Genomic DNA, 15399 nt, shown 5'->3' with positions numbered 1-15399 from the left:
CATACCTCATTCTCCTGCAGCACATTGCTCCCCTGCCTCATTCTCCTGCAGCACATTGCTCCCCTGCCTCATCCTCCCCTCCTGCAGCACATTGCTCCTCTGCCTCATCCTCCCTCCTGCAGCACATTGCTCCCGTCAGACACCTATCGTCCTACGAACGGTGAGTTGTACGCTGCGCTTTGATCGTGGAGGCTCCGCCTCTTCCGGTGACGTCATCATCTCCTCTGACACGACTCCTCTCCTGCGCTGTCACTTCGCTTTCCAGTAGTAAAGATGGCGGCGCCTATGGACACGACAGCCGGCGGGACCGGAGAGGAGAACATCCTGTATGACCTGCTGATAAACACAGAGTGGCCTCCGGAGCCCGGTGTGCAGGTGAGCGGAGGCCCGGGGCTGTGATCGGGAGCAGCGGGACAGGACACAGCACCGGCATCACAGCGCTCTGGGAGTTCTAGTCCTACAGCTAGAAAAGTGCCTGTGCCCATAGGAAAATAAAGATCAGATGCCCAATATAGCAAACAGGGTCAATCAGTATAAAGAGTAGGGTGAAACCAAATGGAATAGCTCTGCTGGACCCTGAGCGACGGCGGCTGGGGGCTGCTGGACCCTGAGCGGCGGCGGCTGGGGGCTGCTGGACCCTGAGCGGCTGGGGGCTGCTGGACCCTGAGCGGCGGCGGCTGGAGGCTGCAGGACCCTGAGCGGCGGCGGCTGGAGGCTGCAGGACCCTGAGCGGCGGCGGCTGGGGGCTGCAGGACCCTGAGCGGCGGCGGCTGGGGGCTGCTGGACCCTGAGCGGCGGCGGCTGGGGGCTGCTGGACCCTGAGCGGCGGCGGCTGGGGGCTGCTGGACCCTGAGCGGCGGCGGCTGGGGGCTGCTGGACCCTGAGCGGCGGCGGCTGGGGGCTGCTGGATCCTGAGCGGCGGCGGCTGGGGGCTGCTGGACCCTGAGCGGCGGCGGCTGGGGGCTGCTGGACCCTGAGCGGCGGCGGCTGGGGGCTGCTGGACCCTGAGCGGCGGCGGCTGGGGGCTGCTGGACCCTGAGCGGCGGCGGCTGGGGGCTGCTGGACCCTGAGCGGCGGCGGCTGGGGGCTGCTGGACCCTGAGCGGCGGCGGCTGGGGGCTGCTGGACCCTGAGCGGCGGCGGCTGGGCGCTGCTGGACCCTGAGCGGCGGCGGCTGGGCGCTGCTGGACCCTGAGCGGCGGCGGCTGGGCGCTGCTGGACCCTGAGCGGCGGCGGCTGGGCGCTGCTGGACTCTGAGCGGTGGCGGCTGGACCCTGAGCAATGGGTGATGGGCATACATGGACTGTAAAAGTCCAGACCCGCGTGGTGTCAAAGATACCCAAGTGCTGGTCCCGGTGTTCTCAGAGAATTCCAGGTATTTTTCCAGATCCGGCACTCTGGAAATACACAAAAAAAGAAAGATAATATAGCAAGCGGGCTGTACTTACTGAGGCTCTGCGGCCGTAACGTCTCCCACGGCTACTCATTGAATTCCAGGGCCACTCACTAGGCTCATGAATATGCACTGCTTTCCCCACCCACTGGCTTCTGTGATTGGTTGCAGTCAGACACGCCCCAAGCTGACGCTTCCAATCACAGGCACTGTCTGCGGGTCTATTGTACAGTAATAATAATAATAAAAAAAAAAATATATGGCCTAGGGTCCCCCATATTATGATACTGAGCGCCGATAAGCCATAGGGCTACAGGCTGCAGCCCCCAGCTGTACGCTTATCTTGTCTGTGTATCAAAATAAAAGGGACCACATACAGCTTTTTTTTTAAAAAAAAAATGTTTAAATACATTTAAAAAGCTGACATGCGGTCCCCCTCAAGTTTGATTCCCAGCCGTGATAAAGCCCGACACCTGGGGGCTGGTATTCTCAGGCTGGGTAGACCCATGGTTATTGAGCTGCCACCATGCCTAAAAATAGCAGCCTGCAGCCACCCGGAATTTCCACATCCATTAGATGCAACATTCGCAGCACTTTACCTGGCTGTTCCCAATTGCCCTGGTGCAGTGGCAGTCGGGGTAATAAGTTAACAGCCCACAGCTGCCATCACACCCTAAATTAGTAATGAGGGGCATTTGAGTCCTCCCCCATTACTAATCTTTTAAGTCAAAAGAAACAAACATTGAAAAATCCTTTATTTAAAATGAAATACAAAAAACACCCTCTTTTACCAATTAACCCCAAAACACTTAGGTCCAATGTAATCCACACGAGGTCCCACGGCGATTACAGCTCTGCTACAGATGAAGTCACAGCAAATACCATAGAACATGACCGCCCTCTGTGAGTTTCAGGCAGAGATCGAATGAGCCGCGTGATCAGTGGTGACGTCACTGAGGTGACTTGCGGTCACAGCTAGAGAATCCCACAGTCCTCCACCTGTGACAGCAGGTAACCTGACGTTATGTGACCTCACCTGAGGTCACTCATTTTAATGAAATCACCTCAGATGATGTTACCTGCGGTCACAGGTGCAGGACCGTGGGAACATCCAGCTGTTACCGCAAATAGCCTAAAGGGTGCTTTACACGGTAGCGATATTGCTAGCGTTATCGAGCGTGTAAGTACCCGCCCCCGTCGTGCAAGCGAAATTGTGTGATCGCTGCCGCAGCGAACATTATCGCTACGGCAGCGTCACACGCACATACCTGGTAGTCGTCGTCTCTGTGACTGATGAACAATCCCTCCCTCAAGGGGGAGGGACGTTCGGCATCACAGACAGCGACGTCACTAAGCGGCCGGCCAATCAAAGTGGGGGGGCGGAGCTGAGCGTGATGTAAACATCCCGCCCACCTCCTTCCTTCCTCATTGTAGCCGGCGGCAGGTAAGGAGACGTTCCTCGTTCCTGCGGTGTCACACACAGCGATGTGTGCTGCCGCAGGAGCGACGAACCACAACGAAAAACAACCCTTACCAATTTTTGAGTTTGGGACGACCTCTCCATGGTGAACGATTTTCACCATTTTTGAGGTCGCTTAAGGTCGCAGGTACGTGTCACACGCTGCGATATCGTTAATGACGCCGGATGTGCGTCACTAACAACGTGACCCCGACGATAAAACAACGATATCGTAGCGTGTAAAGCCCCCTTAAGTCTCTGCCTGAAGCTCCCAGCGGGCGGCCATGTTCTATGGCTGCTGGCTGCTCACTGTGACTTCAGATGTAGCAGAGCTGGGATTGTTCTGGGACCTCATGTGGATTACTTAGGACCTGAGTGTTTTTGGGGTTAATAAAGGGGTGAAAGAGGGTGTTTTTTCTTTTTTATATTGTATTTCAAATAAAGATTTTTTTTTTTTATTTGTATTTATTTCTTTTCACATACAGGTTTAATGATGGGGGGGTGTCTCATAGACGCATCCCACATACTAATCTAAGGCTTAGTGGCAGCTATGGGCTGTTATTAACTGTTAATTACCCCGATTGTCACTGCACCAGGGCAATTGGGAAGAGTCAGGTAAAGTGTCAAGACTGTTACATCTAATGGATGTGGCAATTCTGGGCGGCTGGAGGCTGCTATTTTTAGTCTGGTGGGGCCCAATAAGCATGGGTCTCCCCAGCCTGAGAATACCAGCCCTCAGCTGTCGGACTTTATCATGGTTGGGTATCAAAATTGGGTGGGTCCCTTTTAACCCTATCATATTTAACATCCCTTCTAAATCTCACTCTACCACTGACCTACCCAACCATAACACACAGCATATTTACATCATGGGGTGCAGCCCACCTATTACACCCCAGCTCCATCACTTCTCCAAAAAGTAGGTAGAGGCGGTGTTTTCTGGGATCCACCGTATGTGTGAATGTGGTGTAGATTACAGCAGAGGTGTGCCCGGTCTGTTCCTGGAGGACACTTGGACGTTGGCACGCGGACGGTCTGTGTTAGGCAGGAGCCGGGTCGTGGATTTGGTGCCTCCGGTTCCTGCAGCGCTTTGATCACAGATAAGTCGCCCCTCAGTGTTCAGTGTGATGTGACCCGTCCTGCACGCTGCGCACATAAATGACTGATATCCCAAATTGTAGCGCAGACCCCCAGCTACAATGGACCCCGGCACATGCTCGGGTCCACTAAGTGCTGCCCCCGACCGTGGGTACAAGAACTGGCACGGTTGACTTTCAAAATCAAATCCCCTTTTTTTTTTAACCCTCGGAAATAAAGCAATGCCAGAAAGCTCAGATCTTACTTCATTCTCCCCATTACAAGAGAAAGTCACCAACTAAAGGCGCATTCAGGCAATCCATCGTTGACTGCAAAATGAGTCAACTGAGAATCCATCAGTGAGCTCACAGTGACGATCTGACTGGGACTTTATGACTTTATTTTTTTTTTGTCTGAGCTTCTCTCTGTTAATATATGATCACAGACCACATAACACCTGAATGTGCAGGGAAACAAAGCTAAATATGCAAAAATCTGTAATTGCCCAATTGCAAAAACAATTTTTAGCCCCACATATCAGTATGTTTTGTTTAAATATATAGTTATCCCCAGTGGTGGACATCCCCCTTGCATGTATTGGCATTTTCCATTATTTTGATGAATCTTTCAGGTAATACCACATGTGGCCTGTAGTGGCCGCTGCAGGGGAAACCTCGGCTACCAGGGGATTATTGTGGGCGCCAGGTTCAGTGATCAGTTGATCGATTGATTTAGGATCAGTCCCTTTAATAAGAAAATGTGAATGTTTTCTAATCCATGGGATTTATAGTGGTAATATTTGCTACTTTCCAGGTGAGAATGGGATAGGAGGCAGCGACCTTATATTCTGTGATCAGAAATTGCAGTGTTTTATAATACCGCACAATCAGTATGGTGCAGTAAGCCCATAAATAATGCCGTACAGATCGGTATAGTACGGTAATCCCATAAATATTGCCGCACAGATCGGTATAGTACGGTAAGCCCATGAATAATACCGCACAGATCGGTATAGTACGGTAAGCCCATAAATAATGCTGCACAGATCGGTATAGTACGGTAATCCCATAAATAATGCCGTACAGATCGGTATAGTACGGTAAGCCCATAAATAATGCCGCACAGATCGGTATAGTACGGTAAGCCCATAAATAATGCTGCACAGATCGGTATAGTACGGTAAGCCCATAAATAATTTCTTACAGATCGGTATAGTACGGTAAGCCCATAAATAATACCGCACAGATCGGTATAGTACGGTAAGCCCATAACTAATGCCGCACAGATCGGTATAGTACGGTAAGCCCATAAATAATGCTGCACAGATCGGTATAGCATGGTAAGCCCATAAATAATACCGCACAGATTGGTATAGAACGGTAAGCCCATAAATAATTTCTTACAGATTGGTATAGCATGGTAAGCCCATAAATAATGCCGTACAGATCGGTATAGTACGGTAAGCCCATAAATAATGCTGCACAGATCGGTATAGTACGGTAAGCCCATAAATAATGCCGCACAGATCGGTATAGTACGGTAAGCCCATAAATAATGCTGCACAGATCGGTATAGCATGGTAAGCCCATAAATAATGCTGCACAGATCGGTATAGCATGGTAAGCCCATAAATAATGCTGCACAGATCGGTATAGCATGGTAAGCCCATAAATAATACCGCACAGATTGGTATAGAACGGTAAGCCCATAAATAATTTCTTACAGATTGGTATAGCATGGTAAGCCCATAAATAATGCCGCACAGATCGGTATAGTACGGTAAGCCCATAAATAATGCTGCACAGATGGGTATAGTACGGTAAGCCCATAAATAATTTCTTACAGATCGGTATAGTACGGTAAGCCCATAAATAATTTCTTACAGATCGGTATAGTACGGTAAGCCCATAAATAATACCGCACAGATCGGTATAGTACGGTAAGCCCATAAATAATGCTGCACAGATCGGTATAGCATGGTAAGCCCATAAATAATACCGCACAGATCGGTATAGAACGGTAAGCCCATAAATAATTTCTTGCAGATTGGTATAGCATGGTAAGCCCATAAATAATGCCGTACAGATCGGTATAGTACGGTAAGCCCATAAATAATGCTGCACAGATCGGTATAGTACGGTAATCCCATAAATAATGCCGCACAGATCGGTATAGTGCGGTAAGCCCATAAATAATGCCGCACAGATCGGTATAGTACGGTAAGCCCATAAATAATGCCGCACAGATCGGTATAGTACGGTAAGCCCATAAATAATACTGCACGGATCGGTATAGTGCGGTAAGCCCATAAATAATGCTGCACAGATCGGTATAGCATGGTAAGCCCATAAATAATGCCGCACAGATCGGTATAGTACGGTAAGCCCATAAATAATGCTGCACGGATCGGTATAGTGCGGTAAGCCCATAAATAATGCCGCACAGATCGGTATAGTACGGTAAGCCCATAAATAATGCTGCGTACTATAAGCTTATTTGAGAGCTGCAGGAACCCTCTGCACAGAGTATAGCACCGCGGGGTGTAATGTATACACTGAAGCCAGGCCTGTGAGCAGGACTCCTACACGGGGCCATGCGCTTCCAGAGTTACCGGGATGATTTGTGGCCGCCGTCCTTTCCTTCTGTGTAATTTTGTATTTTGTTTGCAGCCTCGAGGTGGCGGTGAACACGGAGCGTCGTTTGTCCTCACCAAGGCGATTACAGGTACCCGGGGCTGCGCCATTATCTGGACATAATCTGTGATACATACAGCCGCTGCGGCTTCCATTCTTGCCCCCTCCATAAGGCCTGAAGGCATTTTAGTTTTTTGCCACTTCTTGTTGGGCAGGTGTGGGATTGTAATGTGGGAATGTGCGCAAAAAGTATGGTATAAAAGCGCCATGAGCCTTAATCCTGAGTTTCCGAAGATTTTAACAGGTTAAATTAAAAATACCCTGTAAAAATAGCGCCTTAAAAGGAGTCTGTCAACAAGATTTTGCTATTAAATCAAGAGCAACATAATGTAGGGGCAGAGAACCTGATTCCAGCAACGTCTGTCACTTGATCAGCAGCTTGCTGTCGTTTCAGTACAATCAGTATTTTATCAGCAGGAGATTATCACTGCCGGACCAAGTGTCACATGCCAGGCAGTCCTGCTATTGTGCAACTCCGCCCTCACCACTGATTGTCAGCATACTTAGTGTACACAGGAATCTGCCAATCAAGGGGGATTGGTGTGATTACATAGTACGGCATTCATAGCACTGCTACATGTACCGCAGAGAAAACAGGGATTTTAACAAAACAGGACCAAGCTGTTATTTTTAGTCTAGGAGAGCCAAAGCTGCATCTGTCTCCGCACCTGGTGTCTGTTATTGTCTGCAGCACTGATATCATGGCGACATCCCTGCAGCCAATCACTGAAGCTCAGCAGCCCTTGGCGTCTGCTGCGGCTGAACCCAGTGATTGGCTGCAGTGTTGTCGATATGACTTTTTTTTTTTTTCTTCTGTTACCCAGGAGTTTTATTTTAGAACGATGTAATGAAATGTCACCTCTTTCCTACAGCCCCGGCCTATTACTTCCAGCAGCTCCTCTGGTACAGGTACGGTGTTAGATTTGGTTTAAAAAGTTTAGTGTTTGCAAAAGTTGTATTTTTTATATATATAATAGTCGCTTTATAGTTTTGTTTTTCTTTTGTGATGCACATTCGGATATGCTGCCCTGACGCTCCGGCTGTGCAAGGAATCCTTGGCATCAGGTCCTGATTAGAAACCAGTGAAGCCCGGTCTATGAGGAACCCCTTTGGATGCCGCGGTCATCAGTAACCCAGGCATCCAGGGAGGAGGCTCCATCACTCCAGTAGTGTGATCTCTACTACAGCACCCAGTGACCTAAAAAGACCCCCCCAAAATATATAAATCAAAAGGTCTTATTTAGATTACGTTCAGACAACTATTGTGAAATTTGGGAACGTGACGGCCTCGTATACACCTATGTGGCGGTTTGGGTTGGGGGTCTCACAGCCGGACTGTGACACAGATGTGCGAATTCACACAAATGAGAAAATTAAAGTCATAGTTTTCAGAAAATTGGTTAAACCAATTTTTTTTTTTTGTTCCTGTTCAGTTCCAACCCCTTAATGACCTAAGACGTGTGTATGTGTATATATGTGTGCATAATATATACACACACGTCCTAAGTTGTCTTCCTTCCTCTGTGGGCGCAAGCAGCGAGCCCGAATTATTCACCAAACAGGTCATCTGATCAGCAGACGTGCAACTCGCAGGCACAGGTGGATCAGAGATGTAAAGCCCTTAGATCGTGCTCTCAAGCTCTGATAGAACAATCTAACACACTCCGGCGGGGATCGTGCTGTTCCTTGCCGCCATCAGCAGTCCTGTGACGCAATCACGGGGCGCCAAAGAGTTGTCATGACAGTGGGGGGCGTCAGATGATGACCCCTGTCGCTATCATGACTTATTACCTGTGAGTGGCAGCAGAGCTCAACACTCGCAGGAGATCAGCAGTGCCGAAGCAATCGGACAGTGCAGGCATAAAGTCCCCAGAGGGAATAAAAAGTAAAAAAAACAAAATAAAAAAATAATATATTCATATTATATGTATAATATATGTGTAATATATAGATATAGATATCGAGATATATATATAGATAGAGATCGAGATATATATAGATATCGAGACATATATAGATAGAGATCGAGAGATATAGAGATATAGATATCGAGATATATATGGATAGAGATCGATATATATATATATATATATATATATATATATATATATATATATATATATATATATATATATATATATATATATATTATACATATACATACATACACACACACACACACACACACACCGTATTTTTTCGCTTTATAAGAGACGCACTTGTGCTCCTCCAAATTTTATATATTATGTATATGTATTATTTTATATAGTATGTATATGTTATATATATATATATATATATATATATATATATATATATATATATATATAATATCACATATACATACATATTACACATGTACATACACACATATATTATGACTATATATTATACATTAAATATATTTTTTTTTTTTTAATTTTTTGTATTTCTTTTTCGCTCCTAATTGGGAGACCCAGACAATTGGGTGTATAGCTACTGCCTCCGGAGGCCGCACAAAGTACTACACTTAAAAGTGTAAGGCCACTCCCCTTCTGGCTATACACCCCCCCCGTGGGAGCACGGGTCCTTCAGTTTTTTGCTTTGTGCGAAGGAGGTCAGACACGCACGCATAGCTCCACTGTTTAGTCAGCAGCAGCTGCTGACTATGTCGGATGGAAGAAAAGAGGACCCATACAAGGGCCCCCAGCATGCTCCCTTCTCACCCCACTTTTTGTCGGTGGTGCTTGTTAAGGTTGAGGTACCCATTGCGGGTACGGAGGCTGGAGCCCACATGCTGATTCCTTCCCCATCCCCATTAGGGCTCTGGGCGAAGTGGGATTTTACCGGTCTCCAGGCACAGAGACCGTGCTCCATCCGCAGCCCCTGGAGAAGCCGCTGGATATGGAGCTGAGTATCGTCAGGGACATGGCCCTGCTCCGTCAAGGTACTCTGTGTCCCCGTGCATACGCGCGCACACCGCAGCATTGCTGGGTGTGTTAGTGCGCCGGGGACAACAGCGCTGCTGCGCTTGTGCCATTTCCTCACTTCAGTTTAGCTGAGTGGGTAGACTCAGGGAGAACGGTCGCGCCGGCCGCTGGGACTGCGACGCGGCTGGGACTTGTGGTGCGCCGGGGACTTCCGCGCTGGCCGTGCATATATCACGGCCGCGCTTATTACTACAGTCCCCGGCTTTTGCGGCCTAGTTCGTTCGTTCCCGCCTCCGCACCTGCCAGTCAGGAGGAGGGCGGGACGCTGTACAGAGCATCAGCGCTGAGGGCTGGAGTCGTTTTTACATACTCCAGCCCTCACACCAGGCACAGTAGGACGCAGTTTCCCGCTCTTTGTTTGTGGCACGCCCACGGTCCGCCCCTCTTCATAGAACGCCGGCAGCCATTCCTGCCTGCACGCTGAGCTGCAGAGGGGAGACGGGGAGACCCAGACACGGGATTCTACGGCCTCATACCCGCTGTTCAGCGGGCGGTAAGCAGCCCTCAAGGGCTCACCCCCACTTGTATACTGAGTATTTTGTGTTGCAAATACTTTGTACTGTACGGTCGCTGGTGATTCTCGGCTATATACCCTCCTAGATTACAAGGAGGCAACAGCATGTCGTCCGCAAAACGCAAGGGTGCCAAGGCACAGACATTATATGCTGACTGTACCGCATGTGGGGCTGCTCTACCGGCAGGTTCCACTGAACCCCATTGTGTGCAGTGCTCGGCCCCTGTGCAACTTGCACAGCCGGGGCCTCTGCTGGACGTGACCCAGGGTGTACCACCTGTGAATGCTGTCCAGGTGACAGGAACGGAGTTTGCAGCTTTTGCTGACAGATTGTCTATGACCATGTCAAGGATTCTTGAAACATTGCAGTCTAGACCAGTAACTCAGACCATGGACACTGTGGCATCATTGCTCCCTGGTCCCCCTCAGCTGGAACACTTCCAAGCTCCGGGGGTGTCACATGCACCCCAGGGTGACGATTCTGACTCGGACGACAGTCCCAGACAACCTAAGCGGGCTCGTTATGAGGGGCCCTCAACTTCGTCTCACTGGTCAGGGTCCCAGCGGGACGGATCTATGGGTGATGAGGCGGATGTAACTGATCAAGATTCTGATCCTGGGTCCGCCCTCAATCTGGATACACCGGATGGTGACGCCATAGTGAATGATCTTATAGCGTCCATCAATAGGATGTTAGATATTTCTCCGCCAGCTCCTACTCAGGAGGAGGCAGCTTCACAGCAGGAGAAATTCCATTTCAGATATCCCAAGCGTAAATTAAGCACTTTTCTGGACCACGCTGACTTTAGAGATGCAATCCAGAAACCACGCTTATCCTGAGAAGCGGTTTTCTAAACGGCTTAAAGATACACGCTATCCTTTTCCCCCTGACGTGGTCAAGGGTTGGACCCAGTGTCCCAAGGTGGACCCTCCAATCTCCAGGCTTGCAGCTAGATCCTTAGTTGCAGTAGAAAATGGAGCGGCACTTAAAGATGCCACTGACAGGCAGATGGAGCTCTGGCTGAAATCCATCTATGAAGCTATTGGAGCGTCGTTGGCGCCAGCCTTCGCAGCCGTATGGGCACTCCAAGCTATTTCAGCTGGGCTTATACAGGTCGACTCGGTCACACGTACATCTGCCCCGCAGGTGGCACCATTGACCTCTCAAATGTCTGCATTCGCGTCTTACGCGATTAATGCTGTCCTGGACTCTACGAGCCGTACGGCGGTGGCGTCAGCCAACTCCGTGGTTTTGCGCAGAGCCCTGTGGTTGAGAGAATGGAAAGCAGATTCTGCTTCCAAGAAGTGCTTAACCAGTTTGCCTTTTTCTCGCGACCGATTGTTTGGGGAGCGTTTGGATGAAATCATTAAACACTCCAAGGGTAAGGATTCATCCTTACCTCAACACAGACAAAACAAGCCCCAACAAAGGAGGGGTCAGTCTGGTTTTCGGTCCTTTCGAGGCTCAGGCAGGTCCCAATTCTCCTCGTCCAAGAGGACTCAAAAGGATCAGAGAGGCTCAGATTCTTGGCGGACGCAGTCACGCCCAAAAAAGACAGCAGGAAGAACCGTTACCAAGACGGCTTCCTCATGACTTTCAGCCTCCTCTCTCCGCATCCTCGGTCGGTGGCAGGCTCTCCTGCTTTGGCGGCATTTGGCTGTCACAGGTCAAAGACCGTTGGGTGAGGGACATTCTGTCTCACAAGTACAGGATAGAATTCGTCTCTCGTCCTCCAACTCGTTTCTTCAGAACTTCCCCACCGCCCGACCGAGCCGATGCTCTGCTGCAGGCGGTGACCGCTCTAAAGGCGGAAGGAGTGGTGACTTCCGTTCCTCTTCAGGAACAAGGTCACGGTTTTTACTCCAATCTGTTTGTGGTGCCAAAGAAGGACGGGTCCTTTCGGCCCGTCCTGGATCTAAAGTTGCTCAACAAACATGTAATAACTAGGAGGTTCCGGATGGAATCTCTCCGCTCCGTCATAGCCTCAATGTCTCAAGGAGATTTCTTAGCATCAATAGACATCAAGGATGCTTATCTTCACGTGCCGATTGCGCCAGAGCATCATCGTTTTCTACGCTTCGTTATAGAAAGCGAACACCTGCAGTTCGTAGCGTTACCTTTCGGGCTGGCAACAGCCCCTCGGGTCTTCACCAAGGTCATGGCAGCAGTAGTAGCTGTCCTGCACTCGCAGGGTCACTCCGTGATCCCGTATTTGGACGATCTACTTATAAAGGCACCCTCTCAAGAGGCATGCCAACACAGCCTGAACGTGGCACTGAAGACTCTCCAGAGTTTCGGGTGGATTATCAACTTTTCAAAGTCAAATCTAACCCCGACCCAATCACTAACATATCTTGGCATGGAGTTTCATACTCTCTCAGCGATAGTGAAGCTTCCACTGGACAAGCAGTGCTCTCTGCAGACAGGGGTGCAATCTCTCCTGCAGAACCAGTCCCACTCCTTGAGGCGCCTCATGCATTTCCTAGGAAAGATGGTGGCAGCAATGGAAGCAGTCCCTTTCGCGCAGTTTCATCTGCGCCCTCTACAATGGGACATTCTCCGCCAATGGGACGGGAAGTCGACGTCCCTCGACAGGGATGTCTACCTCTCTCAGGCAACCAAGGACTCTCTCCGTTGGTGGCTTCTTCCCACCTCATTGTCAAAAAGAAAGTCGTAGCTACCCCCATCCTGGGCGGTGGTCACGACAGATGCGAGCCTATCAGGGTGGGGAGCAGTGTTTCTTCACCACAGGGCTCAGGGTACGTGGACTCAGAGAGAGTCCACCCTTCAGATCAATGTTCTGGAAATCAGAGCAGTCTATCTTGCTCTGCGAGCCTTCCAACAGTGGCTTCACCCGGACGTGTTTCAGGAGATCTGTCGCCGCTGGGGGATGCCGGACGTCGACCTGATGGCGTCACGGCACAACAACAAGGTCCCGGTTTTCATGGCACGGTCTCACGATCACCGAGCTCTGGCGGCAGACGCCTTAGTTCAGGATTGGTCGCAGTTCCGACTACCTTATGTGTTCCCACCTCTGGCATTGTTGCCCAGAGTGCTCCGCAAAATCAGGTCCGACTGCCGTTGCGCCATTCTCGTCGCTCCAGACTGGCCAAGGAGGTCGTGGTACCCGGATCTGTGGCATCTCACGGTAGGACAACCGTGGGCGCTACCAGGCCGTCCAGACTTGCTGTCTCAAGGGCCGTTTTTCCATCTGAATTCTGCGGCCCTGAACCTGACTGTGTGGCCATTGAGTCCTGGATCCTAGGGACCTCAGGTTTATCTCATGATGTTGTTGCCACCATGAGACAGGCTAGGAAACCATCCTCCGCCAAGATCTACCACAGAACGTGGAAGATATTCTTATCTTGGTGCTCTGCTCAGGGAGTTTCTCCCTGGCCATTTGCATTACCTATTTTTCTTTCCTTCCTGCAGTCTGGGTTGGAAAAAGGTTTGTCGCTTAGCTCCCTTAAAGGACAAGTCTCTGCGCTATCCGTATTCTTTCAGAAGCGCCTGGCGCGACTTCCTAAGGTACGCACGTTCCTGCAAGGGGTTTGTCATATCGTTCCCCCTTACAGGCGGCCATTGGAACCCTGGGATCTGAACAAGGTTCTGATTGCTCTCCAGAAGCCACCTTTCGAGCCTATGAAGGAGATTTCCTTTTCTCGGCTTTCACAGAAAGTGGCTTTTCTGGTGGCGGTCACGTCTCTTCGGAGAGTGTCAGAGCTGGCGGCGTTATCTTGCAAATCTCCCTTCCTGGTGTTTCACCAAGACAAGGTAGTACTGCGTCCAATTCCAGAGTTTCTTCCCAAGGTGGTATCTTCCTTTCATCTCAATCAGGATATCACTTTACCATCTTTGTGTCCGCATCCAGTTCACCATTTTGAAAAGGGTTTACATCTGTTGGACCTGGTGAGAGCACTCAGGATCTACATTTCCCGCACGGCGTCTCTGCGCCGTTCGGATGCACTCTTTTTATCCTGGTCGCTGGTCAGCATAAAGGGTCGCAAGCTTCCAAATCCACCCTTGCGCGGTGGATCAAGGAACCAATTCTTCACGCCTACCGTTCTGCTGGGCTTCCGACTCCTTCTGGACTGAAGGCCCATTCTACCAGAGCCGTGGGTGCGTCCTGGGCATTACGGCATCAGGCTACGGCTCAGCAGGTGTGCCAGGCGGCTACCTGGTCGAGTCTGCACACTTTCACCAAGCATTATCAGGTGCATACCTACGCTTCGGCGGATGCCAGCCTAGGTAGACAAGTCCTGCAGGCGGCGGTGGCCCACCTGTAAGAAAGGGCTGCCTGACAGCCCGATCGCGAGGTATTATTTTACCCACCCAGGGACTGCTTTTGGACGTCCCAATTGTCTGGGTCTCCCAATTAGGAGCGAAAAAGAAGGGAATTTTGTTTACTTACCGTAAATTCCTTTTCTTCTAGCTCCAATTGGGAGACCCAGCACCCGCCCTGTTTTTCTGAGGGTATTTGTTTTTCGGGTGCACATGTTGTTCATGTTAATAACTTACGTTCTCCGATATTGTTTATCGGATTGAATTTGTTTTTGAAACAGTTATTGGCTTTCCTCCTTCTTGCTTTTGCACTAAAACTGAAGGACCCGTGCTCCCACGGGGGGGTGTATAGCCAGAAGGGGAGGGGCCTTACACTTTTAAGTGTAGTACTTTGTGCGGCCTCCGGAGGCAGTAGCTATACACCCAATTGTCTGGGTCTCCCAATTGGAGCTAGAAGAAAAGGAATTTACGGTAAGTAAACAAAATTCCCTTCTTTTCCACTTTTTTATTGATCTTACTAGTCCCTCTGGGGACTTTATGCCTGCACTGTCCGATTGCTTCGGCACTGCTGATCTCCTGCAAGTGCTGCACTCCGCTGCTGTTCACATAAAATATATATAATTTTTTTTATGTTAAAATGAGAAAAATAACACAAGCCTAAAAGTTTATATCACTCCCCCCCCCCCCCCTTTTGCCCCATCAAAAAAAAAACAAAAACCCCCAAACAATGAAAAAATACACATTTGGTGTCATCACTTTCAGAAATGCCTGATTTATCAGCATATAAAATGTAATTACTCTGATCTGTACACGGTGTAGCCAGAAGAAAAAAATCAAAATACCAGAATTCTGTTTTTCGGTCGCCACTACATTGCAATAACAGCCAATCACAACATCGCATCGACCCTAAAATGGTATTCTTAAAAATGTCATCTCTAGACGCAAAAAATAAGCCATTACTGAGCCCCAGATCCCGAAAAATGAGAATGTTACAGGTGTCAAAAAGTGTCAAC

General features: G+C 49.5%; 1 protein-coding gene across 1 annotated transcript in view; it reads left to right on the top strand.

Annotated features, from left to right (window-relative positions):
* The first annotated feature begins 272 nt into the window (after nt 1–272).
* The window catches only part of NBAS (NBAS subunit of NRZ tethering complex), a 1027824-nt gene continuing 1012697 nt past the window's right edge, over nt 273–15399 (top strand). Inside the window, 3 exon segments of the mRNA XM_075341124.1 lie at nt 273–375; nt 6598–6652; nt 7494–7530. Of these exon segments, the coding sequence (XP_075197239.1) occupies nt 274–375; nt 6598–6652; nt 7494–7530 (194 nt within the window). The 5' untranslated portion in view covers nt 273.

Source organism: Anomaloglossus baeobatrachus, chromosome 3 (genome assembly GCF_048569485.1).
Source record: "Anomaloglossus baeobatrachus isolate aAnoBae1 chromosome 3, aAnoBae1.hap1, whole genome shotgun sequence".
Taxonomy (NCBI): domain Eukaryota; kingdom Metazoa; phylum Chordata; class Amphibia; order Anura; family Aromobatidae; genus Anomaloglossus; species Anomaloglossus baeobatrachus.
This window is presented reverse-complemented; position numbering and strand designations above follow the sequence as displayed.